Consider the following 12,746-nt stretch of genomic DNA (forward strand, 5'->3'; position numbering starts at 1 on the left):
CCCCATCGCACTCACGCCTACCCCACCAAAGTACCAAATATGAATAATCTTGTTCATCTAGACACATTGTACCTGTATCTAAGGAGTGACAATGTATGGCAATCACAGGGGGAGGGTCACCAAGTCCGCGTGCCCGGCCACCGAAACCGGTTCCAACTCCAGGCTGCGATATTCTGCCCTTTGCCTCCAGATTTTGTAATGTTTAAGTGGGCATCCCTTGGCCGTAAAGATGGGAATTTCCAGCCCCATACAGAAATCCATGCTATTTTTCCACACAGACATAGACGGTGCCCTCGGAGCCTTCCAAGCTTTGGCAATATCTCTCTTGGCCAAAGTGAACCCCAATAACATCAAGTGGCGTTTGTATATGTTACCCACTACATCCTCCATGTCATGCAGTAGGACCAATTTTGGGAGGTCCCAGCCGAGAAATTCGGATAAGCACGACAAGACTCCTCGCCAAAATTGTGCCTAGGCAGTACATTGCCAGATTGTGTGGAGCAAGGTACCTTCCTCATGTTGGCATCTAAGACACATCGGGAGGCCACCAGTCCCGCCCTCCAGAGTCTGACCCTGGTAAATCCGACTCGGTGGATATATTTAAATTGGATGAGGTGAAGACGTACGGCGATAGATGACCCCCGCCGGGAAACCAGGGCCTCCACCCAGTCCTCCTCCCCCAGTGGGCCTATGTCTCCCTCCCAAGCCTCCCGAAGTCGCTGTAGTTTGGAGGAACTATGGATGACCAGGGACTGATCAATTTTGGAAATCTTGTGGTCGTGGAGGTCTCTCATGAATACCTTGGCCTCTATGGGACTAAACTCAGCCAGGGACCCCAGCCCCTCAATGTAAGGAGTGATGGCATGTCGCAGCTGCAAATATCTGAAAAATTGAGTTTTGGGCATGTGGAAGTCCTTCTGCAACTCCTGAAAGAACTTTAAAACTGGTCCCCGCATGACGTCCCCAAGAGTGGAGATGCCAATGCGGTCCCAGCTCCGAAAACCGGATAACATCGCCACCTGCGGAAGTTGTCCATTCGACCAGAGGGGAGTCTCCAGAGTCAATCTATTCCACCACCCTGTCCGTCTCAACGCCTGTCGCCATATTTGAAATATCAGCTTCGTAGCCGGTGGTAGGGAGTTACGCAGTGGCGCGGAGTACAATATAGTGTGCAGAGTTTTATCCCCCATACAGCACCTCTCGACCGCATAGGCTGGATCAGCCCTATCGCCATACCACAACTCATTTAGGACTAGGAGATGAGAGTCTAGGTAATAGGATATCAGAGGTTGCAGTCCCCCACAATACGTGGACTGGAAGCAAGTCCGTAGAGCTACCCTTGCCATACCGCCAGCCCATAGAAATTGACTCAAGGCTGTGTTGACCCATCTGAACCAGCCGGGGTAAATCGGGTAGGGATGGTTTTTGTAGCGGATACAGGAGGCGGGGAAGGGACACAATTTTAAAGATGGCCGATCTGCCATATATTGAAAGCGGCATGTGGGACCAAGTTTTAAGATCTTCCCGCACCCGTTCCCATACAGGGGCCAGATTTTGTTCCCAAGAGACGACCGGAGAGTCAGATAAAAACACTCCCAATGAGGTCCCAATTGTAGATAACGTAAAAAAAATTGCATGGGAAGCCATTCGACCCCGGGGCCTTTCCAGGCTGCATCTCACCCAGCGCCGCATCCAGCCCCCCCTTAGTGAGCGGGAGATCCAGCTCCTCACGCACCTCGTCAGAGGGCCTTAGGCGGTAGATCGTCGAGGAATCGACCCACCATCGCCTCGGGGAGGCACTCCCTATAGAGGTCCGCATAGTACGTGGCAAAGCTGTCAGCAATCATAGAGGGGTCAGTGAGAGCGGACCCATCCGGACCCAAAACACCTGGTAGGACCTGGGAGTACAACGACCACTGACACAACCTATGTAACAATTTGCTGGATTTGTCCCCCCATTGATAAATTCTGCTGCAGGTCGCCAGTCATGCCTGTCGGGCTTCATCCAGCAGAATATGCACATATTCCTGTTGCATCAAAAGAAGTTGGCGGTGAGAACTGCGGTCGGCGCCCTCCCTGCTGCGGGATTCCAATGCCAGAAGCTTAGCCTCCACCTGAACAAGAGTCTCCCTACGTAATCTGCGGGCCGCTGCACAATACAATATATCTACCCCTCGAAGCGTGGGTTTCATCGCCTCCCACAGGCAATCAGCCCCCTCCACCATCCCCACATTAAGTGACAAAAATTGATCTATGGCGTCTCTCATATGCTCTCGATAGTCAGCCCCCTCTGAAGGTTCCACACCGAAAGACGCCACCGAAATGGCTGCTGTGTTCGACCCATATTTAATGTAAGATAATCGGTGACTGGTCCGACAGTCCACCCAGGAGAATATCGGCGGCAATTACCCTGTGTCCCATGGCACGGGGGATGAAGATGTAATCAAGGTGAAAAAAGGAGCCATGGACGGCCGACAAATATGTGTAGCCCTGTGTCGTACCAAGCAGGCGACGCCAGGGGTCTATCCAATCCTGACCCGACACTAGTGTATGCAGCTTCGTAGGCCCACCTGTGGCCGACAGGCCCCCAACGATCCCCAACCAGGTCTAATACATTGTTCCAGTCTCCCCCCACAACCATGGGCCCATCCGGTATGTCTGTCAGCAGTGTCATGAGCCTGTCAACCATGCCCCAGGAATGGGGCATAAACATTACCCAGGACTATGGGTTCCGTCCCTATCGTCCCCTGAATGAACAGATACCTGCCCTGTGTATCCCTCCATACTTTCACGTGTGTGTATAAGACCCTTCTATGGATCAGGATTGCAACCCACCGGGATCCCCTTACAAAGCTGGAGTGAAAAACGTGCACGTATCCAAAATGTTGAAAACAGAGTACCTTATTCCCGATCAGATGCGTTCCCTGGAGAATGAGAATGTCGGCGTGTACGCGCTTCGCCTGTTTAAGTATTGCGCTACGCTTGATTTTGTCCAGCACCCCCGAACATTCCAACACATTATGTGAAGGGTCCCCAAGGAAACCTGCCTACCACTAAGGGGGCCTGTCATGAGACGGTGCAGAACATGGGCGTGTACCAGGCAAGACCTTGTGGACTAGACAAGATGACCTTGAGTCGATGTAGGCTAGTGCGATCAAACAACAACACCCCCAACCAAACCAAAAACAAACACCCCCCCCCCCACCAAATACCTCAAAAACAATTAAATACCCGTTGCGGTGAGCGTACGTGCAGACCCCAACAGGGGGTCCCCCCCTTCGCCCACCAATGGATCCCCAACTCACAACCCATTGTCAGCTGGCCCGTTCCCCACCGGCAGATGCGCTACAGGGGTAACGGCCCTCAAACGTGCTTCCCCGGTCAAGGCAAACAGGACAAGAAATCAGTGAATCATAACATTCCCCATGAGTTAGTTCAGAGTGGTAGGTAGATGCTGCGCCGATGCCGCCCGGGACGAGGCGTCACCTGACAACGATCTTCGCCTGGACCGGGAGCGCCTGTTCCCTTTCCTCTTCTGCGCAGGTTGTTTGCGCAGCATCTCACTTGATGAAGAATCTGAATCCACGCGAAGCTGGGTGTGTGGACGCACAGTCTCATCGGTCTATTGAAAGACCTCCTCTGGTGTATCGAACAAATGGGCGCAGGAGCGATAAACCACCCGCAGTCTGGCAGGATATAGCAGGGCATATGGGAGCTTGAGCTGTCGAGGACAGGCCTTTTCTGCCATAAAGGATTGCCGAACCAGCTTAGTAAAGTCTGGGAATATCAGGATACAAGCATTATTAAACAGCAATGGTTCCTTGGCCCTAGCCTGTTTCAGGATAATGTCTCTATCGTGATAGTTCAGTAACTTTGCAATGACAGGTCTTGGTCGAGCCCCAGGAGGGGGCTTCTGGGTCAGAGCCCAATGGGCGCGCTCCACCACAAAGCATGCAGACAAGGACCCCAGAGGGAGCCAACTCTCGAGCCACTGGGTGAGGAACCGCTCCATGCCCCCCTCCTCACATCCCTCCGGGAATCCAACAGAGTGTAGATTGTTGCGGCGGGCCCTCCCTTCCGCGTCTTCCACTCGGGATGCCAGCCTACGCTGGACCGTCTCCAGGGAGGCCACTCGCTTCTGTAGGGTCTCCACCACATCCTCCAGTCCAGAGACCCTCGTTTCCGTTATCCGTGCCACAGCATTGCGTAAATCCTGGCGTAACAGCATGACGTCTGACCCCACTGCTCCAATTTTGGCATCTAAGGCATCCCTCGACTGGGTGATGGCGGCCATGAGGTCAGCATTATCAGGCACATCACTAGACGCCCCCCCAGACGCCATAGCGGAGGACCCAGTGCCGGTAAACGTATCTATTGTGCTTTGCTTGGAGGACCCCCCCACCCAGCCGGTCCCTCATCATGGCAAACGCTAAAGGGCCCTGTGGACTAGAGAGTGTTGCGTCCGCCCTTTGTGCGACTCAGTCCAGAGAAGATGGGTCCCCAGAATGTCATGGGGGAGTAAGGAGTCGCAACATTCTAATAAAGTGTCCATTGACCCACCTCACAGGCCCAGCGTCCGACCAGGGAGGTCCTCTCCAGTCAACGTGGCCAGGTCACCAAGCACCAGGTGGACAGCAGAGCGAGACGTGGGGGTGCGCCGGAACTCCACACCACTAAGGGACACAGCTGTGCAGCTCACACAAAGCACTCCGGGCACCCCACCCAGCCAGAGGTACAAGGCAGCCTCACCACAGCACCTCCAAGATCCTCGCAGCTGGTATCCTTGCCGTTACTCCAGCATCCAACGACACCTGCGGCAGACCGACGTGGTCCGATTGACCACCAAGGTGAGCCCGCCACTCGGCCAGCGAAGGGGGGCGAAGTATGCAGCCGGTAAGCCCCCACCGGAACCCAATACCACACTCGGCCCTATTCCTGCCCGCCTAGCGTAGATCAGGCCTCCATCAGCGGCACGGGGCAGGCCCAGCAGACCCCACATCAGGCGCAGCAGGGCCCAGGAGCTCTGTGCCAAAGGTATGGCTATCACAGCCCCGCCCGCGGCCCGACAAGGCCACCGATCCAGGCACAGGAGGCTCCAGGGGGCAAAGGGTGGTGAAGGAGCACTTCCAGCAATCCAGGGCATGACGCCAGGCGCAAGTTAAACATGTGCTGTTTTAACAGTGGATGCTAGCGCGTCTTTATGAGCGCGTTCACAAGTTAACCTAGTTGATGTGGGAAGGTAGCGCACTAATTCTTTAACTTTAAGAATGCCAATGCCAACATAATACAGAGATGTTACGCTATTGTTTGATGGCAAGCCTAGTAAAAGGAATATGAAGGACACAATGTTGTAATTTGATAGTAGTATTGTTCAAAGTAAAATAAAAAGCACAGAGTTGTAGTCTGATAGGACTTATACTAAGAGTAGAGCAGAGGGAATTGTACTTTTATAGTAGAATTGACGTGACTTAAACGAAGAGGCACGAGGTGGTAGCTTAATAGGAATGATAACAAGGGTACAACTGTGAGGCTTGGTGTTGTAGTTTTATGGGAGGGTTGGTGGGGGTAGAGCAGACTGCACGATTTTGTACTTTAATAGGACGCTTGGCGGGGGTGCAGCACACGGGCACGGAACTGTAGTTTGATGAGCGGCTTTACAGGGGTAGAAGAAACAGGTACAGAGTTGTAGTTTATGCACACAATTTCCATAAAGGTCTGTTAGCAGTGATGTGTACTGACTTAACAATGCTTTTAAATGCAGCACAATATATATGGTGCTAAACCAGCAGTGTTAGTAGGGCGGGAGCGCACGAAGTGGTAGACATATTTATATCAGTTCAAACATGAATTTAAGATTAATGAGAGTTTCGATGTGAGTAGAGCAAAGGGCATGGGATAGTATTTTAATAGGAGGCTTGGTAACAGTAAAGCTGAGGGCATATGGTTGCAGCATGAGAAAAGTGTTGTTGAGAGGTAAGCGGAGGGCACAGGGCTGTAGGGACAAACTCTGGCATTGCACGGAGGGGGGCAGGGAGCAGATTCCTTTGAAGTGTAAACCAGCATGAGTGCGGAGAGAGGCTCACAGGCTGACAAATGGTGCGCGATGTGCACGCGCCCCGCACACATGCACTGTAGGCAATCCTCCTATCAGAGCCTTTGGGTGCATTTTTTAAAGGCCCTACATAATATCTCGCCAAGCATTGCTAACGCAATTGCTTAGGCGACACCTAAAAACAACGATTGATGGACAGAATGTTGAACAATGTCAATCATTCACCCCAGTACAGAGATCTGGGCCTAAATTCATCCTTTTTTTGCTATCATGCCATTCCAGTTAAAACCCAGCCATATGCAAATCAGTCTTGCCCCTGCTCTCCAGGGGAACAGTCCAGCCTGAACTGCCAGGCCAGGTCTTCCCTGGACTGGAAACAAGCATTATGGGACCAGTTTTAGGGTTTCTCTTGACTGGGTGTGAATGTTTGATTCATTCAGCATTCCGTCCATCATTTGTTGCTGCAGCACTTTTTGCCTTAAGTGGGATGGGTATGCCCAGATGTGGGTCCCTTGCTCTCTCTGCTATTGGATTCAAGCTAGCCTGGCTGATGAGGGTCGTCACCCCGAAACCGGACCCGGCTTGGCAGTGTGGGCTGGACTGTTCCCATGAGGAACAGGGTAAAACCGATTTGCATATAGCTGGGTCCAAACTGGGGTGGGGTAGAGAGCAAAAGAATGATGGATTTAACCCAGATCTCGACCTCTTGACTGGAGGGGAATGCTTGATTCATTCAGCATCCCATCCATCATTTGTTGCCGCAGCACTGAGCTCTGGTTCAGCCACCATTATTGATGCTACCCACCCAGATCTGTCACCGAACAGACAACAACAAACAAGGACAGTTTGCGTAATGTACCCGGTCCTCAGACAGAATGATCTTTGGTATGATAATGTGCCTACGAAGAAAAGTATTCGTAGACAACCCTTTTCTGGGTACACTATCTCATTCAGGCGCGCCAGTAAATATGTGGTAAACGTCCTTGTCTAAAAAGATATCAACTTTAAACATGAACATGTAAAAAAAAAAAAAAAAAATTGGAAGCGTTTGCGCACAGGGCCTATTAACCTCATGACGATGGCACTTTATGTAATATAACCACGGGTGTTTAAACTCAGTGTATATTAAAAGGGGAAATCTACTCTGTCACTTTTATTTTACTGACTGGCAGGTTTCTTTCAATATAGTTAAATGGGGAAATCTTGGAAAAATTAAGACATAAGTATATAGAAACAGAGGCATCAACCAAATATGCAGCGAAATATGCTATTTAATACTATAGTTTTGAGTGTGGAGAGGGGTTCATGCCTCGCAAAAGATGACACATTAACCACTCGCCCACCTCCACACAGGAATAAAAATAAATGTTCTAATACGCTCAGTGGGTTTGCATGCATGGCTTCGTTTATTTTATTTTATTGTGTAGCAACTATTTAGAAGAAAAAAAGTTAGCCAACAGTCGAACAAAGGGTTAACTGTGCAGTGCTGTAAACGCCTTTAATGTATGGTCCCAGTTTTCCTCTGTAATGTTATCCTAGAATGAAGCTGAGGCAATAGAGATGGTTTTCTCAAGTCCGCAGTGCTCTATCTACTGTGTGAATATTAAGGAAAACTTGTGAATCCGTTCTTAACAGTACCCTCCTCTCAACCGGTTATCGTGACACATCCATCTTCACTGGCGTGTCATAAATATAACTCTCATTTCCACGTATAAGAAATCTCCATGAAAAATACAAAAGGCCAACACGCTGACAGCGTTTACTCTAGTCCCAACATCTCCGGGGTCTGCAGGTTTCAGACAAGGCGGAGCTCAGCGCCGGGACCGAGATAAAAATATGGAAAGATGGTTTCGGTGAAAGCGGCACCTGTAAACGTGTAAAGGTGCTCCTTGGTGTCGGCTTTGTACAGGGACACCCGCCCCTCTTCGTAATCCAGGTAGATCCCCAGCACCCTGGGGCTCCCCCGCAGGGGCAGCGGGGTGGCAGGAGAGGTGAGAGCCGTGTAGTGACCGTGATACCCCTCCACAGCCCAGACCCCCTGCTCGGGTGACTTTGAGTCTGCGGCGCCCCTGTTCACGGACCCTAGTGCAACGCCCACACACCACTCACCACCCTCCAGCAGCAGCTGCAGCTCCCAGTAGTGCCTCCCTGCGCGGACACCCTCCTTCCCCAGCACACAGGGATACTGAAAACACGTGGGATAATTGTATGAGTAGCCAGACGGCACAACCTGGAGGAGCCCTCTCACACGTCTCTTATTCTCAGACAGCTTCAGCAGACTTCCATGAGCGGTGTCCCCATCCAGAGTCACAGCCAATTTATACTGCTTCATCGTCCCCATTTCCGGTTCGAAAACTTGTACATGGCTTAAAATACCTTCCTTTCTCTTGTCCTCATTGGTCGTTTTTTCCTGTTCTTGAAATGTTTCATGTTCACACTTGCTCAGGGTGCTCCTGACGTCCTTCAGCAGCTCCTCTGTCGGCTGCGCACACTTCGAATTTACCTCTCTGATCAGGGCATCGAGGGAGGCAATTTGCTGGAGTCGTTGAATTGTGTTCGCTTTTTCCGTCCTGTTGATTTTGTTCTGAATCTCCTCCAGTCTCGCGAGAGCGGCATCTTCCTGTTCTTGCAGGACCTGGCGCAGGTGTTGAAATTCTGTCAGAGTTTTCGTCTTCTCAGCTTCCAAGTTATCCTTCAAGGCTTTAAGTTCCTGCTCTTCTTGCGCCTTGGACGCCACAAGCAGCTCCTTCTTGGCTCTCAGAGGGGGCAGCCAGCCCGCCAGGGTATCCTTGTACTCCAGGGCGGCCTCTCGGATGGGCACCGCGGCGTGCTCTCGGTGCTCAGCCGACAGGCTGCACACCACACAGATGGCCGCCTCCTCCACCTTGCAGAACAGTTTGAGCTTCTCCTCGTGTTGTTGGCATAGGCCCTGCGCCCCCTCTGTTCGTTGGCACATCTGCTTGGCGAGCTCCACAATGTTTAGCAGCTGCGTGTTGGCCTTGAGGTCTCTGGGGTCGCACTGCACTCTGCACTGCGGGCAGGGGAAGACTCTGCCCTTAGGTGTGCACAGGCGGCAGAAGCTGTGCCCGCACTCGGTGTTCACAGGGTTTTGGTAGTACCCCGAGCAGACACAGCACATGGCCTCCTCCAGCAGGCTCCGGACAGGGTTAGCAGCAGCCATGGCACCGATGGCTGGGACGGAAAGTGAGCACCTGGGAACACGTGAGGGGAGGGACAGTTCTGTAACCATTAAGTAAAGAGACTGATTCAGGGAGTGGTCGAAGTGGGGGGAAAAAAACAGTAGGGGAACTGTGGGCGGAGAATCAGTGGACGGGAATTACACGTGGATTGGGGTCAGTGGGTGGAGTCAGAGGTGCGGCCTGAAAGAGCAAAAATCCCAATTTTTATTAGTATTTGTTTAGCATTTCACTGACCAGTTAAAGCTTCCATGCGTCATTTAAATCAACCAATGGATACACATGTTTATTAAAGGTAAGATTTAATATGAGTTATTGACATTAAAATACACTCACAAAGTGGGATACGTTCCCAATCACAGAATGTCCCAAATACGCTTAAAAGTGGAATGACAAGCCATTTGTCTCGGAGCCAAGGAGTTTCTGTCATCAGCACTTATCCCTTTTTCCACAAGTCATAATACTTTTTTTAAATTTAATTAAAAATCATAAAAGGGTATACAAACTACCATAATACATTATAAATTACATTTAAGAAATTTTTGACAATGCTAGAAGTACGTGCATAACGCAATCAGGTGCCTGAGCAGTCGACAAGTGATAGTTTTAAAAGTATCTGATTGTGAAATAAAATATTATTCTAAAAATTTACTAACAGTAAAATGCAAGATGGCGGTGCTTTTTGCAAATTGAGCGGGCCATTCAGTTCTGGACTGCTCCAGTTAGTTCATTTGCTTTTTTTTTATCCAGTTCCTTTGCCGCCATTTGCCAGAAGGTTATGGCTCTGCAAGATAGTTGAATTGACGAGCCTCCAAGACATTGTATGATTGCCCCTCTACATGTCATTAATTGTGCCTTCCTCATTAACTCATGGAGCAATGTTTTTCTGATTTCTAATAATGAGGGGCAAATACATAGAAGGTGTAGCAGTGACTCTTCTCCTTGTCCGCAGAGGCGGCATTCTTTGGTCGGCCAGCTACATATCCATTTCGGAGTTAAGTCTTTCATAGAAAAAGAGCCCAGCCGCAGCAGCGTCAACAAGCATTTACAATGCAATGGTTTCGCCTTTGTTAAAGTTTGTGCTTTTGGTATTGCTTTTGACAAATGGTCTTTTCTAACTTCTTTGAATTATGTGTAAAACGTTGATGTGTTTTACTTTACACAGAAATATGGAGTGCCTCTCTGGAAAACACCCTCTCTGCACACGCCCTCTTTACACATGCCTTATCTTCACTTGCCCTCTCTACACACAGCCCTGTGCAGAGAGATCATATGGAGAGAGGCATGTGCATAGAGGCCGTGTGTTGAGAGGCTGTGTGCAGTGATAGCGCATGTTGAGAAGGCATATGCAAAGAAGAGTGGGGAGGATACAGAGGTAGGGTAGGAAGGCGAAAATGCAAGGAGTGGGAGGTCAGAAAATAGGGGGAGAGCAAGAGAGGACAGAAGGGAAAGGGAGGGCATGTAGGAGGGCAGGAGTAAGAAGGAAGAGAGGTCAAAAGGAAGAGAGGGCAGGAGAGAGAGGGAAGGCAAGAAGGAAAATAGGCAGAAGGGAGAGGGAGGGCAAGAAGGAGTGGGAGGACAGGAGGGAAGGTAGGAGTGTGTGAGAGAGGGCAGAAAGGAGAGGGCGGCAGGTAGGAGAGGGAGGGCGGGAAGGAGAAGGAGGGCTAGAGGAGGAGAGGACAGGAAAGAGAGAACAGGAGAGAGATGGAGGACAAGAAGGTGAAAGAGAGCAGAAGAGAGAGGTGGAAAGGGAGGGCAGGAGGGAGTAAGAAGGCAAAAAAGAGAGGGATGGCAGGAGAGAGAGAGCAGGAAGGAGGAGAAAACCCAGTCCACTACCAATGAAGGAAGCACTGAAATCCCAAAACGTCAAAGTGCAAAAAAATACACGCCTACTAAAGAACCTTGGGGCCATATTTATGAAGGCCTTGCGCCACCGCCCATTCGTTGTATTTTTTTTGGCCTACAAGTAAAGACCACGTGACTGCTATGATTTTCACCACTGGTCAAATACACAAACTTGTCAACATACAAGTAAACACTGGCGCAGCCCTTGCAGGATTGTACATCACACCAAGAAAGGACCAACCTAAACAGATAAAATATAAAGCGCCCACAAATCACTCCTGACACATCTGTTCAGACGTTGGTGAAACTATGTCCTTTATATTAAACAACTAAGCATTCTGCCTGAATGCAAAGAGGTGCAGTGTTAATTATAGAAATGCATATCTTAAGAGAGAGGCCCCTGTTGACACACGGCTATTGCATCAAATACTACTAAAAAAATACTTCATGCACGTTATGGACCCATTTTCCCGCTGCATGACACAAAAGCATGCACATATTACTACAACTTAGAAACATAAAAGTAAACCCCTCCCCCCCGAAGAAGCAGGGGGGATCCAGACCGCTCAAAATTCATAAATAATGACACTTTCCAGGGAAATACACTGGAACGGAGAGATATTTTGAGGAAGACAGCAGGCCGCTTATGAATAAAAATGGGAATGGGTCTAAATGAGAGAGTGTCTGGGTCACATAGAAGAGGTTGACAGACCGTCTCTTCCATTCCGTGTTCCAAGCAGTCCCCTTCCCGTTCTGCCACAGGGCCTCAGCCCTTGCTCCCACACCCCCTGGCCACCATCACGCCCACTCACCTGCAGCAGGCAGGCCGCTCTGTCCCAGCTGACAGTTGTGGTTTTGAGAGGAAACAGGCTCCTGGAGGCTTTCTGGAGGGGGCGGCTCTCGCCACAGGGAAGGGGTCGGCGAGGGGGGGGCGCGGCCTCCTCCTCGGTATCGCGCCGCCCTTAGGCCCGGGGCCGCTACCCGGAAGGGCACGCTCTCCCTCCGCCCTGCGGTCCGTCCGCTGCTGGAGGGCTGGAAAGAGGTACCAGGAGGGCTGGCGTACCCCGTTTGAACCTGCTGCCAGCCCCGCCTCGGACCCCTCCAGTAAGGGATGCACGTAGGAGACGCGTCCCCGGGGATTACACAGTAAATTTCGCAATTCCAAGGCCGAGCTGGGCCGCGTGAATCATGCGCTCACTCACGGCGAGGCTTACTTTCACTGGCGCAGGCAGGAGTCAAAACCACAGCGGAAGGTTACATTTCACCATTAATCTCCCGCCTCAATATAAAGCTTCCCATTATACGTCGCGGCCATTGATCTCTGACCACTTCCTTTGTACGCCAATTTAATTAAATCCCAATAAAAATGCTCTCGTCATCGGCCTGTGTCCCAGCATGTGGAGCTGGTATTTTCATTATCCGCTTTACAGGCCTGCCCAGCACTGAAGGAGGCCTATAGCGCGAAAGTCGGAGTTCACAGGAACCTTTGAGGACGTCACACTCGAACTTTAGGCTTCGTACCCCGAGAGTGCACTAGACAGGGTGCATGCTCCATGCAACACGAAACAACACTAGACATGCTGCTGACATACCATAAAGGCTGCTGCCGGGCGCCACATCCCGCGAGAAAGTGCGCCCAACAACGCAGTGAG

General features: G+C 50.7%; 1 protein-coding gene across 1 annotated transcript; it reads right to left on the bottom strand.

The window, feature by feature from the left end:
- Positions 1–7,435: 7,435 nt before the first annotated feature.
- LOC147665733 (E3 ubiquitin-protein ligase TRIM39-like) lies at positions 7,436–9,236 on the bottom strand. Its single transcript, XM_086949556.1, has one exon. It carries the CDS (start codon positions 9,231–9,233, stop codon positions 7,848–7,850), a length of 1,386 nt encoding a protein of 461 aa, XP_086805682.1. The 5' UTR covers positions 9,234–9,236; the 3' UTR covers positions 7,436–7,847.
- Positions 9,237–12,746: the final 3,510 nt, after the last annotated feature.

Source organism: Lissotriton vulgaris, unplaced genomic scaffold (assembly GCF_964263255.1).
Source record: "Lissotriton vulgaris unplaced genomic scaffold, aLisVul1.2 SCAFFOLD_4472, whole genome shotgun sequence".
Taxonomy (NCBI): domain Eukaryota; kingdom Metazoa; phylum Chordata; class Amphibia; order Caudata; family Salamandridae; genus Lissotriton; species Lissotriton vulgaris.